Source organism: Nerophis lumbriciformis, linkage group LG28 (genome assembly GCF_033978685.3).
Source record: "Nerophis lumbriciformis linkage group LG28, RoL_Nlum_v2.1, whole genome shotgun sequence".
NCBI classification, from domain to species: Eukaryota; Metazoa; Chordata; class Actinopteri; order Syngnathiformes; family Syngnathidae; genus Nerophis; species Nerophis lumbriciformis.
Genome location: NC_084575.2, coordinates 7,979,750 through 7,996,210, shown reverse-complemented (window position 1 = coordinate 7,996,210; position 16,461 = coordinate 7,979,750). Strand labels below are relative to the sequence as shown.

At 42.7% G+C, this 16,461-nt stretch overlaps 2 protein-coding genes across 4 annotated transcripts in view; both read right to left on the bottom strand.

Annotated features, from left to right (window-relative positions):
- LOC133570494 (uncharacterized) overlaps positions 1-15,808 on the bottom strand; it is a 29,702-nt gene extending 13,894 nt beyond the window's left edge. Inside the window, exon 1 of one of the 2 annotated variants that reach the window (XM_061923169.2) lies at positions 15,784-15,808. In XM_061923169.2, coding sequence (XP_061779153.1) covers positions 15,784-15,793 — 10 coding nt within the window. In that variant the 5' untranslated portion in view covers positions 15,794-15,808. Of the gene's footprint in view, positions 1-13,069; positions 13,491-15,783 lie in introns of those variants that run through there. The other variant, XM_061923168.2, reaches the window with a different exon arrangement.
- Positions 1-16,461, bottom strand: part of LOC133570505 (uncharacterized) — a 490,167-nt gene that overhangs the window by 47,677 nt on the left and 426,029 nt on the right. The gene's annotated exons all lie outside the window — the stretch shown is intronic.

Here is a 16,461-nt window from a genome sequence, read left to right as displayed (position 1 = left end):
CTGCAAAAGAGGAAAAAATATGCTGAAGCGAAGCGAGTGTTAAAGCAAAGAAATATCTGCTTCCAGACTCCGTACCCGGCCAAACTACGAGTGTTCCAGGAGGACGGCACGCAGTTGTACCGGACAGCAAAGGAGGCAACAAAAGACATGAAGGACAGAGGACTTCCAGTCAGCGTGACTACACCGAGGGAGAGCCTGCTGGATCAGCTGTCCCGCTCCGCCTGGGAGACCATGGGAGGAAGGAGCCGGGAGGGGACATGTGAGGAGCCAGAGAAAAACATCAAGGAGAGACTGCAAGCCTTCAGAAGATAATCATCGCCTTCTCCGGAGGACCTGTTAATTTTGACTGACTTCTTAAAGTGTTGGTAAGATGAACAGAACCAAAACAGGTGACTTTAAATTCACTCCAAGACATTTGCGTTTATATAATAACCCCAGCTAGATGAGAATATATACAAATGAGGGATGTATCTATGTAATGAACAGAGATTTTGTTTCTCTTTCTACCAAGTGCCATGATGGGGGCCCTCAGCCCATAGTTGGGAGAGGATTTCCCCCACAGCAAGACGTTTTATCTAGCCCAACTCAGGGGCATCTATTAGAGACCCCTGCCTTGGAACTACACTTTTCTTTTTTAATTGTCTTTAGTTATTTTTGCTTTGTTTTATTTATGTTATATCAGTTGTTTTCGTTATGGGAGTAGACTTGCTAGGTTTTATTTTGAATATTTTATTGGTACATTTACAAGTAAATACATATGGTTAGTGACAAAGTAAAATGTGTATCATTTAATGTTAATGTCCTATTGAACCCAATTAAACGCAATAAAATATTATCGAAGGTGAGGACAGAACAAGCCCACATAGTATATTTACAGGAGACCCATTTGACTGACAAGGAGCATGTAAAACTAAAGAGAATGGGCTTCACTCATTTGTTTTGTTCGTCATATAAATTAGGACATAGGAAAGGAGTTACAATCCTCATCTCAAAAAAGCTACATTTTGAAAAAGTATTGGAATTTGGTGATAAGGAGGGTAGATTTATTTTAGTAAAGGGAAAGCTAGATGGGAACCCAATCACCTTATTGAATGTCTCTACACCCCCTGGGAGTGATATTAATTTCTTCCAAAAAATCACCAATATTATGGTAACGGAAACCAAAGGTCTTTTGATTTGTGGTGGGGATTTAAATATATATTTACAGCCAACATTGGACTCATCTAGTATAAAAATACAAAACGTGAAACCCCTTTATAAGAAAATAAACACACTTTTTGAGGAAGTAGGCTTAATTGACATATGGCGAGACTTTTTCCCAGACAGAAGGGATTATACTTATTTCTCTGCTCCGCACTGTCTTTATACAAGAATAGATTATTTCTAACATTTGGAAAGGATATGTTACATCTTAGGGGGCGCATTGCTGCGCTGGTAGCGTTCCTTCCAATACAGACGACAAGCAGGTGCGGCGTGCAGGTAAGATTTAAGGTTTTAATTATTTTAAGGCAGGATCAAAAATACAAACTGAGGATTCTAGCAAGCATGGAGCTAAAAAACACAAAATGTCACCAAGGGTGAAAAAACAAGGAATGCTAGTGCGTACAAACTTACTACACCGAGGAGAAAAAACAGGAGAACGTAAACGTTGACTAAAGCAAACATTGACCCAGCAACTACTGCTGGGTGACAGGAAACTATAAAGGGGAGTGATTAACCAAAACACCTAGCGGGAACACTAATTGCAAAACTAAGACAGGTGAGGAGAATCAGTGCCCATGGAAACCAACAGTAAACAGGGAAAGAGTGTGCACCCAGGAAACAGCCTAAAAAAGAAACATTACCAACATAAATCATGCCATGATCCGGGTAACGGATCATGACATAACCCCCCCCCTTAAGGGACGGATCCCAGACGTCCCAAACTACAATCCCCCCCCCAGAAAGTCAAAAGTCACGGGAGGGTAGAGGGATGACTTGGTGGTGGGCCGCCAGGCCATGTGTCCCCGAAGCCACTGGGGACAAGTCAGGTGGCGGCGGCGGGTAGATTGTCGCCACAATCGTCGAGGCGGGCGACCTCGGAATGGCCATGTCTGTGGCCGTTGAGAAGGCGGACGAGACTGGCGCCAGAACCTCAGGAGTCTTTGAGTCCTGTACCCAAGTCTGGGACGTCGCTGCTGTTGGCGCCAAAAGCGTCCATGAATAGTCCAGAAACGACGAGGTGGGCGGCGCCGTGGTGCGGCCCGCCGGACACAAGGAGGTGGGCACGTCGTAGGTGAGGCAGGCGTGGAAGCCGCGGGAGGTGTGGTAGGTGAGGCAGTCGTGGAAGCCGCGGGAAGCGTCGTCGCCGTAGAAACAGGAAGCGTCGTCGCCGTGGAAACAGGAAGCGTCGTCGCCGTGGAAACAGGAAGCGTCGTCGCCATGGAAGCAGGCGGCTCGTCTGTCGGTATGGGCGGAGCCAGAGGCGGAGCAGGCGGCTCGTCTGTCGGCGTGGGCGGAGCCAGAGGCGGAGCAGGCGGCTTGTCTGTCGGCGTGGGCGGAGCCAGAGGCGGACCAGGCGGCTCGTCTGTCGGCGTGGGCGGAGCAGGCGGCTCGTCTGTCGGCGTGGGCGGAGCCAGAGGCTGAGCAGGCGGCTCATCTGTTGGCGTGGGCGGAGCCAGACGCGGAGCAGGCGGCTCGTCTGTCGGCGTGGGCGGAGCCAGACGCGGAGCAGGCGGCTCGTCTGTCGGCGTGAGCGGAGCCAGAGGCGGAGCAGGCGGCTCGTCTGTCGGCGTGGGCGGAGCCAGAGGCGGAGCAGGCGGCTCGTCTGTCGGCGTGGGCGGAGCCAGAGGCAGAGCAGGCGGCTCGTCTGTCGGCGTGGGCGGAGCAGGCGGCTCGTCTGTCGGCGTGGGCGGAGCCAGAGGCGAAGCAGGCGGCTCGTCTGTCGACGTGGGCGCAGTCAGGGGCGAATCAGGCAACGGAATATCTGCGGGTGGTGGATGTCTCAGCTGGACTGCTGGGTTGGCCGTAGGGGGGATCATCACCTGCAGCGCGGTGAGTATACTTCCCAGCTGTCTCTCCAAAGCATCAAGGCGGGCGTCTTGGCGTTCCGCCATGGCGTTGACGCAAGCCCCAAGAACGCCAAACTGTTCCTCCTGTTGTCCAAGTTGTTTGGCCTGTTCGTGCAATGCCCTTTTTACTGGGTCGGTCTCTGCAGGGTCTCGTGTGCTTTGCAGCGCTGGAGCAGGAGGTGGAGAGGATGGCGTTTGCAGGACTACCAGGGTTGATGGTGGCGTCAGAGTGGTAGGCGTCTGGGCTGTCAGCGTGGGAGGAGCCAGAAGAGCAGGCGGAGTGTTTTCTGCTGATTGGGATTGTTCCTCCAGTTGCAGTTCAATAAGTACCTTGCGGTACCACTCATCCACCCAAGCCGGACTGTATTTTTCAAGGTTTGTCTTGGAAGATGACTGGGCTGGAATAGGAAGTGGAGAAGGCTGAGCAGCACGTGGCACAGCAGACAGAGGAGACAGAGCAGGAAGTGGGGCCGAAGCCGACAGCGCGGAGGAGAGGCAGGCAGCAACCTCAGTGGAAGGAGGTCTGCTGGTACCAGCACTGCCCCCGCCCCTCTCAGGAAGCAGATTCCAGATGCTAGATGGAGCTGTGGGGGGAGCGCTTGTGCGAGTTTGGTGGGAGCAGAGGGCACGGGCGGGTGGGCTCTAGGAAGCCTGGGAGCTGGCTTTGTGCGTGTGCGCCGCTGGCGCCTTTCTGGACAATTGCCAGCAGGTGGTGTCTGAGGGGAGGAGAAGCCGCACGGGAAAAGCCTGGTAGACAACGTTGAGGGCAAAGTGTCCATCTGGTACCCCTTCTGTGCCTGCTCTGAGCTGGCCCGCTGCCCGAGCCTTCGCGTACCAGGTGGGGTGGACGACGTCCGGGTGGCTTGAGAGTGGGGGAGGAAGCGGGTCTGTGCTTCCGTCAACTTAGCCATTAGCTGTCCCCATGCTACCATGGCGTCGGCCGGAAGGTCTTCTTCAGGCAGCTCGGCTTCGTCCTCGTATTCCCACGGCTGGGTGTCCGCTTGGAGTTCCAGGAGGATATCTTCTTTGTCCATGTTGGACAGGAACACTTCGTCTGGCTGGGTCAATCTGTTACGTCTTGGGGGGCGCATTGCTGCGCTGGTAGTGTTCCTTCCAATACAGACGACAAGCAGGTGCGGCGTGCAGGTAAGATTTAAGGTTTTAATTATTTTAAGGCAGGATCAAAAATACAAACTGAGGATTCTAGCAAGCATGGAGCTAAAAAACACAAAATGTCACCAAGGGTGAAAAAACAAGGAATGCTAGTGCGTACAAACTTACTACAGCGAGGAGAAAAAACAGGAGAACGTAAACGTTGCCTAAAGCAAACATTGACCCAGCAACTACTGCTGGGTGACAGGAAACTATAAAGGGGAGTGATTAACCAAAACACCTGGTGGGAACACTAATTGCAAAACTAAGACAGGCGAGGAGAATCAGTGCCCATGGAAACCAACAGTAAACAGGGAAAGAGGGTGCACCCAGGAAACAGACTAAAACAGAAACATTACCAACATAAATCATGCCATGATCCGGGTAACGGATCATGACAGGATAAAGATAAAATATGTACCTGTGAAATTGGGACGATAGATCTAAGTGACCATGCACCTATATACCTATCTATTGACTTTAATCTGAGGGCAAAAATTAATACATAGAAACTAAACTCAAGTCTGCTGAATGACCTATCCTTTAAGACACAAATTAAATCTGAAAATAGTCTCTTCTTGGAGTTCAATGACACATTGATTAGATACTGAAGACACATATTATGGGACACTCTGAAGGCTGTTTTAAGAGGGAAAATTCTAGCAATATCTTCATTTAAGAAAAAAAATTAGAATACAAAATCAAATGACTTAAAAAAAAAAACAACTAAAAGAATTAGAAAGAAAACACAAACTAAATTTGGTACAGGATACATTAAGGGAAATAAGAAATACTAGGAATACAATAAACAGTTTGGCCACACAAGAAATTAAAAACAATCTAATGTTTTTGCAACAGAGACACTATGAAAGTGGCTCTAAGTCTATGAAAATACTGGCCTGGAAACTAAAAAAAAAGATAGCAGAAAACACCATTCATAAAATGAGGGATCCAAGAACAAAAGGGATAAAAACTAAACCAAATGAAATTCAGGAAGTCTTCTAACATTTTTATAAAACTTTATACTCTGAGGTCTCTAGTAGGAGCATAACCCAAATTGACAGCTTCCTGAACTCTCTGGATTGACCTATTTTAGATGAAAAACAAAACCAAACAATATCTGCAGATATAACTGAAAATGAATTAAAAGTTGCAATTAGTAGGCTTAAATTAAGAAAATCGCCAGGATCAGTCGGTTACACGGCTAAATGGTATAAGAAATTTAAAAAATAATGAATACCTGTTTTACTCCCCACACTGAATTGGGTCTTAAAAAAGGCACAAACGCCACTCAGTTGGAGGGAGGCAATTATCTCAGCTATACCAAAAGAAGGCAAGGATAGAATTGAATGTGCATCTTACAGGCCAATATCGGTTCTTAATGTAGATTATAAACTATTTACTTCCATTATGGGCAAACGATTAGAAGATGTTTTACCTATATTGATACATAATGATCAAATAGGTTTTATACATCAACGACAAACACAAGACAATATAAGAAAGACACTACATATTATGGATCATATACAAAGAAAAAACATTGAAGCAATTGTTACAAGTGTGGATGCTGAAAAGGCCTTTGATTCGGTCATTTGGAATTTTCTTTACAGAGTTTTATATAAATTCGGCTTTCAGGATACAATCATTAAAACTATGCAGGCACTATATAACAATCCTACTGCTACGATTAAAGTCAATGGATACTTATCAAACAGTTTTACCCTAGAAAGGGGCTCTAGACAGGGATGTGCATGGTCACCATTACTCTTTGCATTATATCTAGAGCCATTAGCTCAGTCTATTAGACACAATGAAGATATTAAGGGAATCATGATTAAAGGAAGAGAGTATAAATTGGCCTGCTATGCGGATGACATTTTGGTTTACCTCGGACACCCAACATACTCGCTCCCTAAATTAATGCAATCATTTGAACTGTATGGTCAACTACCAGGATATAAAATCAATATAGGTAAAACCCAGCTACTCATATAATTATAACCCACCAGGGGAAATCAGAAGTAGTTACCCTCTGATATGGCAAACAGAGTCTTTTAAATACATTGGCATTAATTTGCCAAAAGATCAAACAAAATGATCAGAATACAATTATCTACCCATACATAAAAAAATAAAAGATGACATAGCAAGATAGAACTTAATTCCTTTTTTTAGCCTTAGTTCTAGAATTGATTCCATTAAAATGAATGTACTGCCAAGACTGCTGTACCTATTTCAAACCCTGCCAATAGAGATTAACCAAAACCAAGTCAATGAATGGGACAAAATGGTATCAAGGTATATATGGCAAAGTAAAAGGCCAAGAGTTTGTCTCAAAACTTTACAATTGGTCAAACAAAAGGGAGGATGGGGTTTACCTTGCCTCCGATATTACTATTTTGCAGCCCAGATAAGAGCAGTGATATGCTGGTGCAACCCGTCATACATTGCTCAATGGAAAATTGTTTAAGAAGAAATGCCCTCCATCCCCATACAAGCAATCCTGGCGGATAACTATTTACAAACCCACATAAATAACATTGATAACCCATTAAAGGGGAACACTATCACAATTTCAGAAGGGTTAAAACCATTAAAAATCAGTTCCCTGTGGCTTATTTTATTTTTCGAAGTTTTTTTCAAAATGTTACTCATCACGCAATATCCCTAAAAAAAGCTTCAAAGTGCCTGATTTTAACCATCGTTATATACACCCGTCCATTATCCTGTGACGTCACACAGTGATGCCAATACAAACAAACATGGCGGCTAGAACGGCAAGGTATAGCGACATTAGCTCGGATTCAGACTCAGATTTCAACGGCTTAAGCGATTCAATAGATTACGCATGTATTGAAACGGATGGTTGTAGTGTGGAGGCAGGTAGCGAAAACGAAATTGAAGAAGAAACTGAAGCTATTGAGCCATATCGGTTTGAACCGTATGCAAGCGAAACCGACGAAAACAACACGACAGCCAGCGACACGGGAGAAAGCGAGGACGAATTCGGCGATCGCCTTCTAACCAACGATTGGTATGTGTTTGTTTGGCATTAAAGGAAACTAACAACTATGAACTAGGTTTACAGCATATGAAATACATTTGGCAACAACATGCACTTTGAGAGTGCAGACAGCCCAGTTTTCATCAATTAATATATTCTGTAGACATACCCTCATCCGCTCTCTTTTCTTGAAAGCTGATCTGTCCAGTCCAGTTGGAAATGCATCTGCTTTGAGTGTCGCAGGATATCCACACATTCTTGCCATCTCTGTCATAGCATAGCTTTCGTCGGTAAAGTAAGCGGAACAAACGTCCAATTTCTTGCCACTTTCGCATCTTTGGGCCACTGGTGCAACTTGAATCCGTCCCTGTTCGTGTTGTTACACCCTCCGACAACACACCGACAAGGCATGATGTCTCCAAGGTACGGAAAACAGTCGAAAAAACGGAAAATAACAGAGCTGATTTGACTCGGTGTTTGTAATGTGTTTGAGAAAATGGCGGATTGCTTCCCGATGTGACGTCACGTTGTGACGTCATCGCTCCGAGAGCGAATAATAGAAAGGCGTTTAATTCGCCAAAATTCACCCATTAAGAGTTCGAAAATCGGTTAAAAAAATATATGGTCTTTTTTCTGCAACATCAAGGTATATATTGACGCTTACATAGGTCTGGTGATAATGTTCCCCTTTAAAGTGTGGAAAATGATCATAAAGGAATACAAACTCGAGAGTGATATTGCAGTTCTTAAATGGTGTGCCTATGATACAGAGTTTACACCTAATAAATTAGACTCAAGATTTAAGGACTGGATATCTAAGGGTATAACAGTTTTATGTAGTGTAATGAAAGATAAAAAATGCTTAGTTTTGAAACTATTAAAAGGACATATATATTAGAAAACCAAGACTTCTATCGATATTTGCAGTCGCGGCATTTTGTTAATATGAAGGTGAAAAGTGTCACAAAGACGAGTATATGTTTGATTGAACTGTTTACAAAAGCCTACAATTCAGAAATTATTGATAGAAGTGTTTCATGCTTGTATAAGGGTCTGTTGAATATGAAATCATATTCAACTTCATATATTAAAACAAAATGGGAGAAGGAAGGAGGGTTAACTAAATCTGAGGAAGAATGGACAATAATATGGAAATATCAATGGACTTGTACCAGCTCACCAAGTGGAGGGAGTTTGGCTGGAAAAGTTTGATCAGATTTTTTATTACACCTTTTCAGAAGTCTCACTATGATAACAACTCCCCTGCCTGCTGGAGAAATTGTGGGAATTGAAATGCAAATCACTACCATGTTTTGTGGGACTGCTCCACCATAAAGGACTATTGGAAAGAGATACACCAAGCTCTACAGGATATTTTCAAACGTGAAATACCCCTCCAAAGTAAAATTTTGTTTTTTGGACATGTACCTCAGGACTGGCTGAAGAAAGATAAACACTTCATGAATATCCTACTGGTGGCTTGTAAAAAGACTATTACTAGGAAATGGATATCCCAGGAGAGCCCAACTTTGAAGCAATGGATGGAAACAACAATGGACATACCGTATTTTCCGCACTATTAGCCGCACCTAAAAACCACAAATTTACTCAAAAGCTGACAGTGCGGCTTTTAACCCGGTGCGCCTTATATATGGATTAATATTACGATTAATTTTCATAAAGTTTCGATCTCGCAAACTACGGTAAACAGCCGCCATCTTTTTTCCCGGTAGAACAGGAAGCGCTTCTTCTTCTACGCAAGCAACCGCCAAGGTAAGCACCCGCCCCCATAGAACAGGAAGCGCTTCTTCTTCTACTGTAAGCAACCACCCGCCCCCGGAAGAAGAAGCGCGCGGATTTTCGTTTCATTTCCTTTGTGTGTTTACATCTGTAAAGACCAGACCACAAAATGGCTCCTACTAAGCGACACGCGTATAACGCAGAATTTAAACTTAAGGCAATAATTCATGCTGAAGAACACGGAAATAGAGCAGCAGCAAGAGAATATAACATAAATGAATCAATGGTGCGTAGGTGGAGGAAGCAAGAAGATGACCTGCGCCAGGTAAAGAAGACAAAACAGAGTTTCCGAGGGAACAAAGCAAGATGGCTACTGTTGGAGGACAAACTCGAACAGTGGGTTGTTGAGCAGAGAGCAGCAAGCAGAAGTGTCAGCACCATCACTATTTCGAATGAAGGCAACAGCGCTAGCAAGCGAACTTCACCTGGATGATTTTAAAGGTGGTGCTTCTTGGTGTTTCCGGTTCATGAAAAGACGCAATCTCTCCATCCGCACACGGACCACTATTTCACAGCAACTGCCTAAAGACTTTAAAGAAAAGCTGGCTACTTTCCGTGCATATTGTAAAAACAAAATAGCTGAAAAAAAGATCCGACCAGAGCACATTATCAACATGGACGAGGTTCCACTGACTTTTGATATTCCTGTGAACCGCACTGTTGATACAACGGGAGCACGTACGGTGAATATTCGCACCACAGGGAATGAGAAGTCATCCTTCACTGTGGTTCTAGCTTGCCATGCTAATGGCCAGAAACTTCCACCCATGGTGATATTCAAAAGGAAGACCTTGCCAAAAGAGACCTTTCCAGCCGGCGTCATCATAAAAGCTAACTCGAAGGGATGGATGGATGAAGAAAAGATGAGCGAGTGGTTAAGGGAAGTTTACGCGAAGAGGCCGGGTGGCTTTTTTCACACAGCTCCGTCCATGTTGATATACGACTCTATGCGCGCCCACATCACAGATGGTGTCAAAAAACAAGTGAAGCACACAAATACAACACTCGCCGTCATTCCGGGTGGATTAACCAAAGAACTCCAACCGCTGGATATTGGTGTCAACAGGGCATTCAAATCACGACTGCGAACGGCGTGGGAACAATGGATGACCGAAGGCGAACACACCTTCACTAAGACAGGCAGACAGCGCCGGACGACATACGCCAACATCTGCCAGTGGATCGTAAATGCCTGGGCAGATATTTCGGTCACAACTGTGGTCCGAGCTTTCCGGAAGGCAGGATTCACAGAACTGCTGGACAACAGTGACACTGACTCTGATGACTTCGACGAGACGGAACCGGCCATTTTGGATCCCACATTTGCCCAACTTTTCAATTCGGACACCGAAGACGAAGAATTCGAGGGATTTACGAATGAAGAATAACTTCAGAAAGTGAGCGTTATGTTTATTTTGTGTGTTGTGACATTAACGTTCGAGCAACATTATGTTGCTATTGCTCTGCACTATTTTGAATTTGACTATGTTTGTGATTGCACATTTGCGTACATTTTGGGACAGAGTTGTTAGAACGCTGGTTTTTAATATATTATTAAAGTTTGACTGACCTATCTGACTGTTTTTTTGACATTCCCTTTAGCGCAGCGTAGGCGCGGCTTATAACCCGGGGCGGCTTATAGGTGGACAAAATTTTGAAATATGCCATTCATTGAAGGTGCGGCTAATAACCCGGGGCGGCTTATAGTGCGGAAAATACGGTATATAAAATGGAGAAGATAACTGCCTTTATTAATTATGAATTGGAGAAATTTACTTCATACTGGGAAAACTGGGTCAACTATGTCACACCCCATAAACCTGACTTTAATTTTTCGAATTAGTGATTGTACTGCAAAAAAAAAGAATAAAAGGGATTACTCCCTTTATGTGTATATGTATGTATATATGTATATATATATATATATATATATATATATATATATATATATATATATATATATATATATATATATATATATATATATATATTTATATATATATGCATCTGTTTATATTTAGTTTTATTTCTGATTATTATTATTATTAATGTATTATTAATGTATTATTATTATTTTTTGTTCTTTGTTTATTTAATCGATGTATTTGTAGATATTACTTTGTTTTTTTGTTGTTTCTTTCTTTTTTTGGGGTGGGGGTGGTATGGGTGGGATACAAACAAAAATATTTTGACATTTAGGGCAGACAATAGAAATATGATTTATGTGAATATGATGTAAACTGTGGTACGCAGGCATCACCTAGTGGTACGCCAATTATTATTTCATTATTTAAGTACAGTGTTTTATTTTCTTACATGCAAACACAGTGTTACTGTTCAAACTGTGTGTAATGTTAGAGTAACTAAAAATATTAAATATACCTGTTACATAACGTGTCTTCCTTGTTTTTAATTAATAATTAAGGCCTACTATGCTATTGTATTTTAATGTTGTTCATGATGGTGGTACTTGGAGATCCAAGTATTTTCTGAGGTGGTACCGTATTTTCCGCACCATAAGGCGCCCTGGGTTATAAGCCGCGCCTTCAATGAACGGCATATTTCAAAACTTTGTCCACCTATAAGCCGCCCCGTGTTATAAGCCGCATCTAACTGCGCTAAAGGAATGTCAAAAAAACAGTCAGATAGGTCAGTCAAACTTTAATAATATATTAAAAACCAGCGTGATGTGGGCGCGCATGGAGTCGTATATCAACATGGACGGAGCTGCGTGAAAAAAGCCACCCGGCCTCTTCGCGTAAAGTTACCTTAACCACTCGCTCATCTTTTCTTCATCCATCCATCCCTTCGAGTTAGCTTTTATGATGACGCCGGCTGGAAAGGTCTCTTTTGGCAAGGTCTTCCTTTTGAATATCACCATGGGTGGAAGTTTCTGGCCATTAGCATGGCAAGCTAGAACCACAGTGAAGGATGACTTCTCATTCCCTGTGGTGCGAATATTCACCGTACGTGCTCCCGTTGTATCCACAGTGCGGTTCACAGGAATATCAAAAGTCAGTGGAACCTCGTCCATGTTGATAATGTTCTCTGGCCGGATCTTTTTTTCAGCTATTTTGTTTTTACAATATGCACGGAAAGTAGCCAGCTTTTCTTGAAAGTCTTTAGGCAGTTGCTGTGAAATAGTAGTCCGTGTGCGGATGGAGAGATTGCGCCTTTTCATGAACCGGAAACCTGTCGCTTAGTAGGAGCCATTTTGTGGTCTTTACAGATGTAAACACACAAAGGAAATGAAATGTAATATCCGCGCGCTTCTTCTTCTTCTACGCGGGCGGGTGGTTGCTTACAGTAGCAGAAGAAGCGCTTCCTGTTCTATGGGGGCGGGTGCTTACCTTGGCGGTTGCTTGCGTAGAAGAAGAAGCACTTCCTCTTCTACGGGGAAAAAAGATGGCGGCTGTTTACCGTAGTTGCGAGACCGAAACTTTATGAAAATGAATCTTAATATTAATCCATATATAAAGCGCACCGGGTTATAAGCCGCACTGTCAGCTTTTGAGTAAATTTGTGGTTTTTAGGTGCGGCTAATAGTGCGGAAAATACGGTACTTGGTGAAAAAAGTTTGACAACTACTGATGTAGTGAGACTGTAAACTACATTGGCAGACACCATTTTGTTATACCCAATACATCGCGCTTCCAACGAGATCCCGTTTTTTCTCCGAGTTAGAACGTTCCAAAACTGTTCACGTTATACCATCTCATCTCATTGTGGATCATGTGAATGTTTGAAGTGGAACTAAATGTGATCTCTGAAAGGGGTACACATTAATTCCAAAGCAGGGCCCCCATCCACATATACAATACTAGTACATATCTGATGAAAAACAACATTATTTTTGTTATTTTAATTATAAGTGTGCCAAATCACCTATATTTGAACATTATCTAATGGAAATGACTGCTGTCTGATAATCACATTAATAACACAATAACAATCATGTGTCTGACTACACCTATTAATCACAATTAATCTAACACGTCATGTTCATGTTAATAATGAAATATAAAGTTAGTAAACATGTGAGAGTAAGAAGTAAACAAACCTGTTCTGTGTAACACAACTTGAGGTTTCTTGAAAACAGCGTCCAGTAGTTGACGTAGTCTTTTGTTTTCTTGTTTTGTCCGAGAAAGTTCCTCTTTGTACTCTGCTATCGTTCTTTCACACATTTTCACACAATGACAACACTTTACACTCACACTTGATCTTAACTAAGCGATGTGTTGATCAAATCCGCGTCTCTTTGTTAGCAGCTAACTAGCACGCTAAGCTAACTAGCACGCTAAGCTAACTAGCACGCTAAGCTAACTAACGCGTTAAAACAAGTAGCAAGCTATGCGGGCCTAATAATGTCCAAAGTTGACTGAGACGAGTGGAGTTTATCCTGACACGGAGGATGAATAAAGTGTAGTTAGTAGCGAGGCTTAGAAGCGTGTGTGGAGTAAAGGAGGTCTTTGCTGCAAAGCGCATATCCTCCACGCATGCGTCACTTAGGGGCGGGGCCAAAGAGTCATAGCTATGGGCAAGTCATGAACGATTCATTCTAAATGTATGTTTTCATGGTGTCTCAAGCACGGCAACAAATGATCCATCCATCCATTTATCTACCGCGTGTCCCTTTCGGGGTCGCGGGGGGTGCTGGAGCCTATCTCAGCTGCATTCGGGCGGAAGGCGGTGTACACCCGGGACAAGTCGCCACCTCATCGCAGGGCCAACACAGATAGACAGACAAGTATATAAACTGTATTTGACTTTAAATCAGATAAATATCATTCAACAACAACACAATGTGCAGACTATAATTACTGCTTTGCTGGTTTTACTGGTGTAAAATTCTGCATCCGAGAGATCACAACCATTGCAGCCATGCGTCCAAAACATAACATCATCTTGCAGGGACATAAGGACAAGCAAAAGTAAAGTGTCTGTTATTTTAAAATGTAATAATCTATTTAATAAGAAATGTTCAGAGAATACCTTTTTTTTTTAGTATTTATTGGAGGCCTCAAAAGACAAAGGCCGTCTGTTTACAGGAGAGTGTCACCTTTTATCTTAGCTCAGGAATGCATGGGGGAAGGGTTGGAGACAAGCGGGAAACTCTTAGTTAGGAAAAGTGTAGCTGCTGACAGAAGCACATTGTATATATGTTATATCATTTCATAGTTGGTTAGAGTAAATAAATACAATGTATAAATATAAGGTCATATTTACATATAATGTGATTAAAAATGTGTTTCCTTTGGTTAATTCATGCAAGTATATGTTAACTTTATTTCTGTTACAAAACCCATGTCAATTGGAGGGGAACATATTTTTTGTTCCGGTTTGGTCACATTGTTGGGGGGACAATTAATATGTGACAGAATAAGGGAAGCAGCATGAGACAGCAAGCATTCGATGTAAGAGGTTAATGGAGTCTCGGCTTGAAAATAAACTTTATTTCCTCTGAGTTTGTGAGGCCAATGAGGTATGATTCTTTCTGATAATGTATGTGAAATCAATGTGTTTTCTTTTATGTGATGTCAGACTAATTGTAAGTTCTGTTTTTCTTATTTATATGTTCTGACGGCATTATTTTTGGCATTGTTGTTAACGAGAAAAAGGCGTGCCTGAAATAAAAGTTGGACCTTGAAAATTGCTGAATGTCATCGTATCAAATAGGACACAGATGGTGTTATATCTCTCTTACACAGTGTCAGTCACTTTACCATTTTGGGGCCCTGTTGCTCACCAAAATACTGACTTAATGGACCACAATGGAAACAAGCCTTTTGGCTTTTTGTGCCATCCATTTGCCTTTTTAAAGCATTACATGGATTCAATTCTTTAAGATGTCAATAAACTTCTCAATCAATCAATCAATCAATCAAACCCCCCACTTGGCCGTCAGTGTCCTGTCCGTTACAACGTCTTCACAACTCCCCAAGATAGGAGACCCTCAGCATCCTTGGGAAGTGGAGCCCAGGGGCTGGCGTATGTATGTTTATGTGGTGTGTTATGACCCCTCACATTCAGTGGATGTCAGCATGATGGGACATTGTTTACCAGAGACTGGCTGGGTGAGGACACACAAGGCCCACGCAAAACAGGAACAACATTCTTTCTACAAAACACCAATTGTGATGCACCATTAGATACTGAAGTGAATGAATTAACTCACATTATGTTTTGCTTATGGTGAAGGTTTATATTCACCTTGGAGAAAGCCAACGACCAAGTTTAAGTAAATAGTAGTATTTCAGTTTGAGCACATAATAAGATAAGGCCCCTTAGTTTGACATTCGCAGGTGGGCTGGATCACTCCTCATAGGTGGAACAGTTCTGGGTCGGCACAATGATGAGACTTTTTCCACTGTTCTCAGCTTTATTTATGTTCCTTCCAACCTGCGGGCGACAATCACACAATGTCCGTATCCAGTCTTTCTTTGGCTTGCGCCTAAACACACAGAATAACACTCGTTACCTACGCACATAAGCACACACACCCACACACACACACCCACACACAGACACACTCACACACACACACACACACACACACAGACACACACACACACACTGAACAAGTCTCCTACAACAAAGAGCGGCCGGTTGGCGCCAATGTTAGCGATGTAATGTTGCCTGGAATGTGAATTTCAAACTAAAGGACAACACAGGTAAACATATTCACATTCTTGGTGCACACATTCATTCATTAAAGAGCTCATTTGTAGCGAAAAGCCAAGAAAAGGTCGGTGGGATCGTCCGAGCGAGACTCACCCTCAGCCATGTGAAACTTTTCTGTGAGGGGAGAAGGGAGGGGCTCCACAACCCAGGAGAACTACAGGAGCTCAGGAGGGACAAAAAGATATCAAACCGCCCTCTCACAGGCGAGCAGAAAAGAGAACTATTTGGAGATCAAATGCACAAACAAAATATAATAAATAACAAATGTGTATTTTAACTCCGTTACATAGGGAAGAGGCCCTAATTTGGATTTCGGGATACAAATGACCATTAACAAGATGGCGGCAGCTCCCACTTTCGGTGCTTCCTTCTATGTTTGATAGTGTTTTGGTTAAGTCTGTTTATGTTTGATAGTGTCTTGGTTATGTCTGTTTATGTTTGATAGTGTTTTGGTTATGTCTGTTTATGTTTGATAGTGTTTTGGTTATGTCTGTTTATGTTTGATAGTGTTTTGGTTAAGTCTGTTTATGTTTGATAGTGTCTTGGTTATGTCTGTTTATGTTTGATAGTGTTTTGGTTATGTCTGTTTATGTTTGATAGTGTTTTGGTTAAGTCTGTTTATGTTTGATAGTGTCTTGGTTATGTCTGTTTATGTTTGATAGTGTTTTGGTTATGTCTGTTTATGTTTGATAGTGTTTTGGTTATGTCTGTTTATGTTTGATAGTGTTTTGGTTAAGTCTGTTTATGTTTGATAGTGTCTTGGTTATGTCT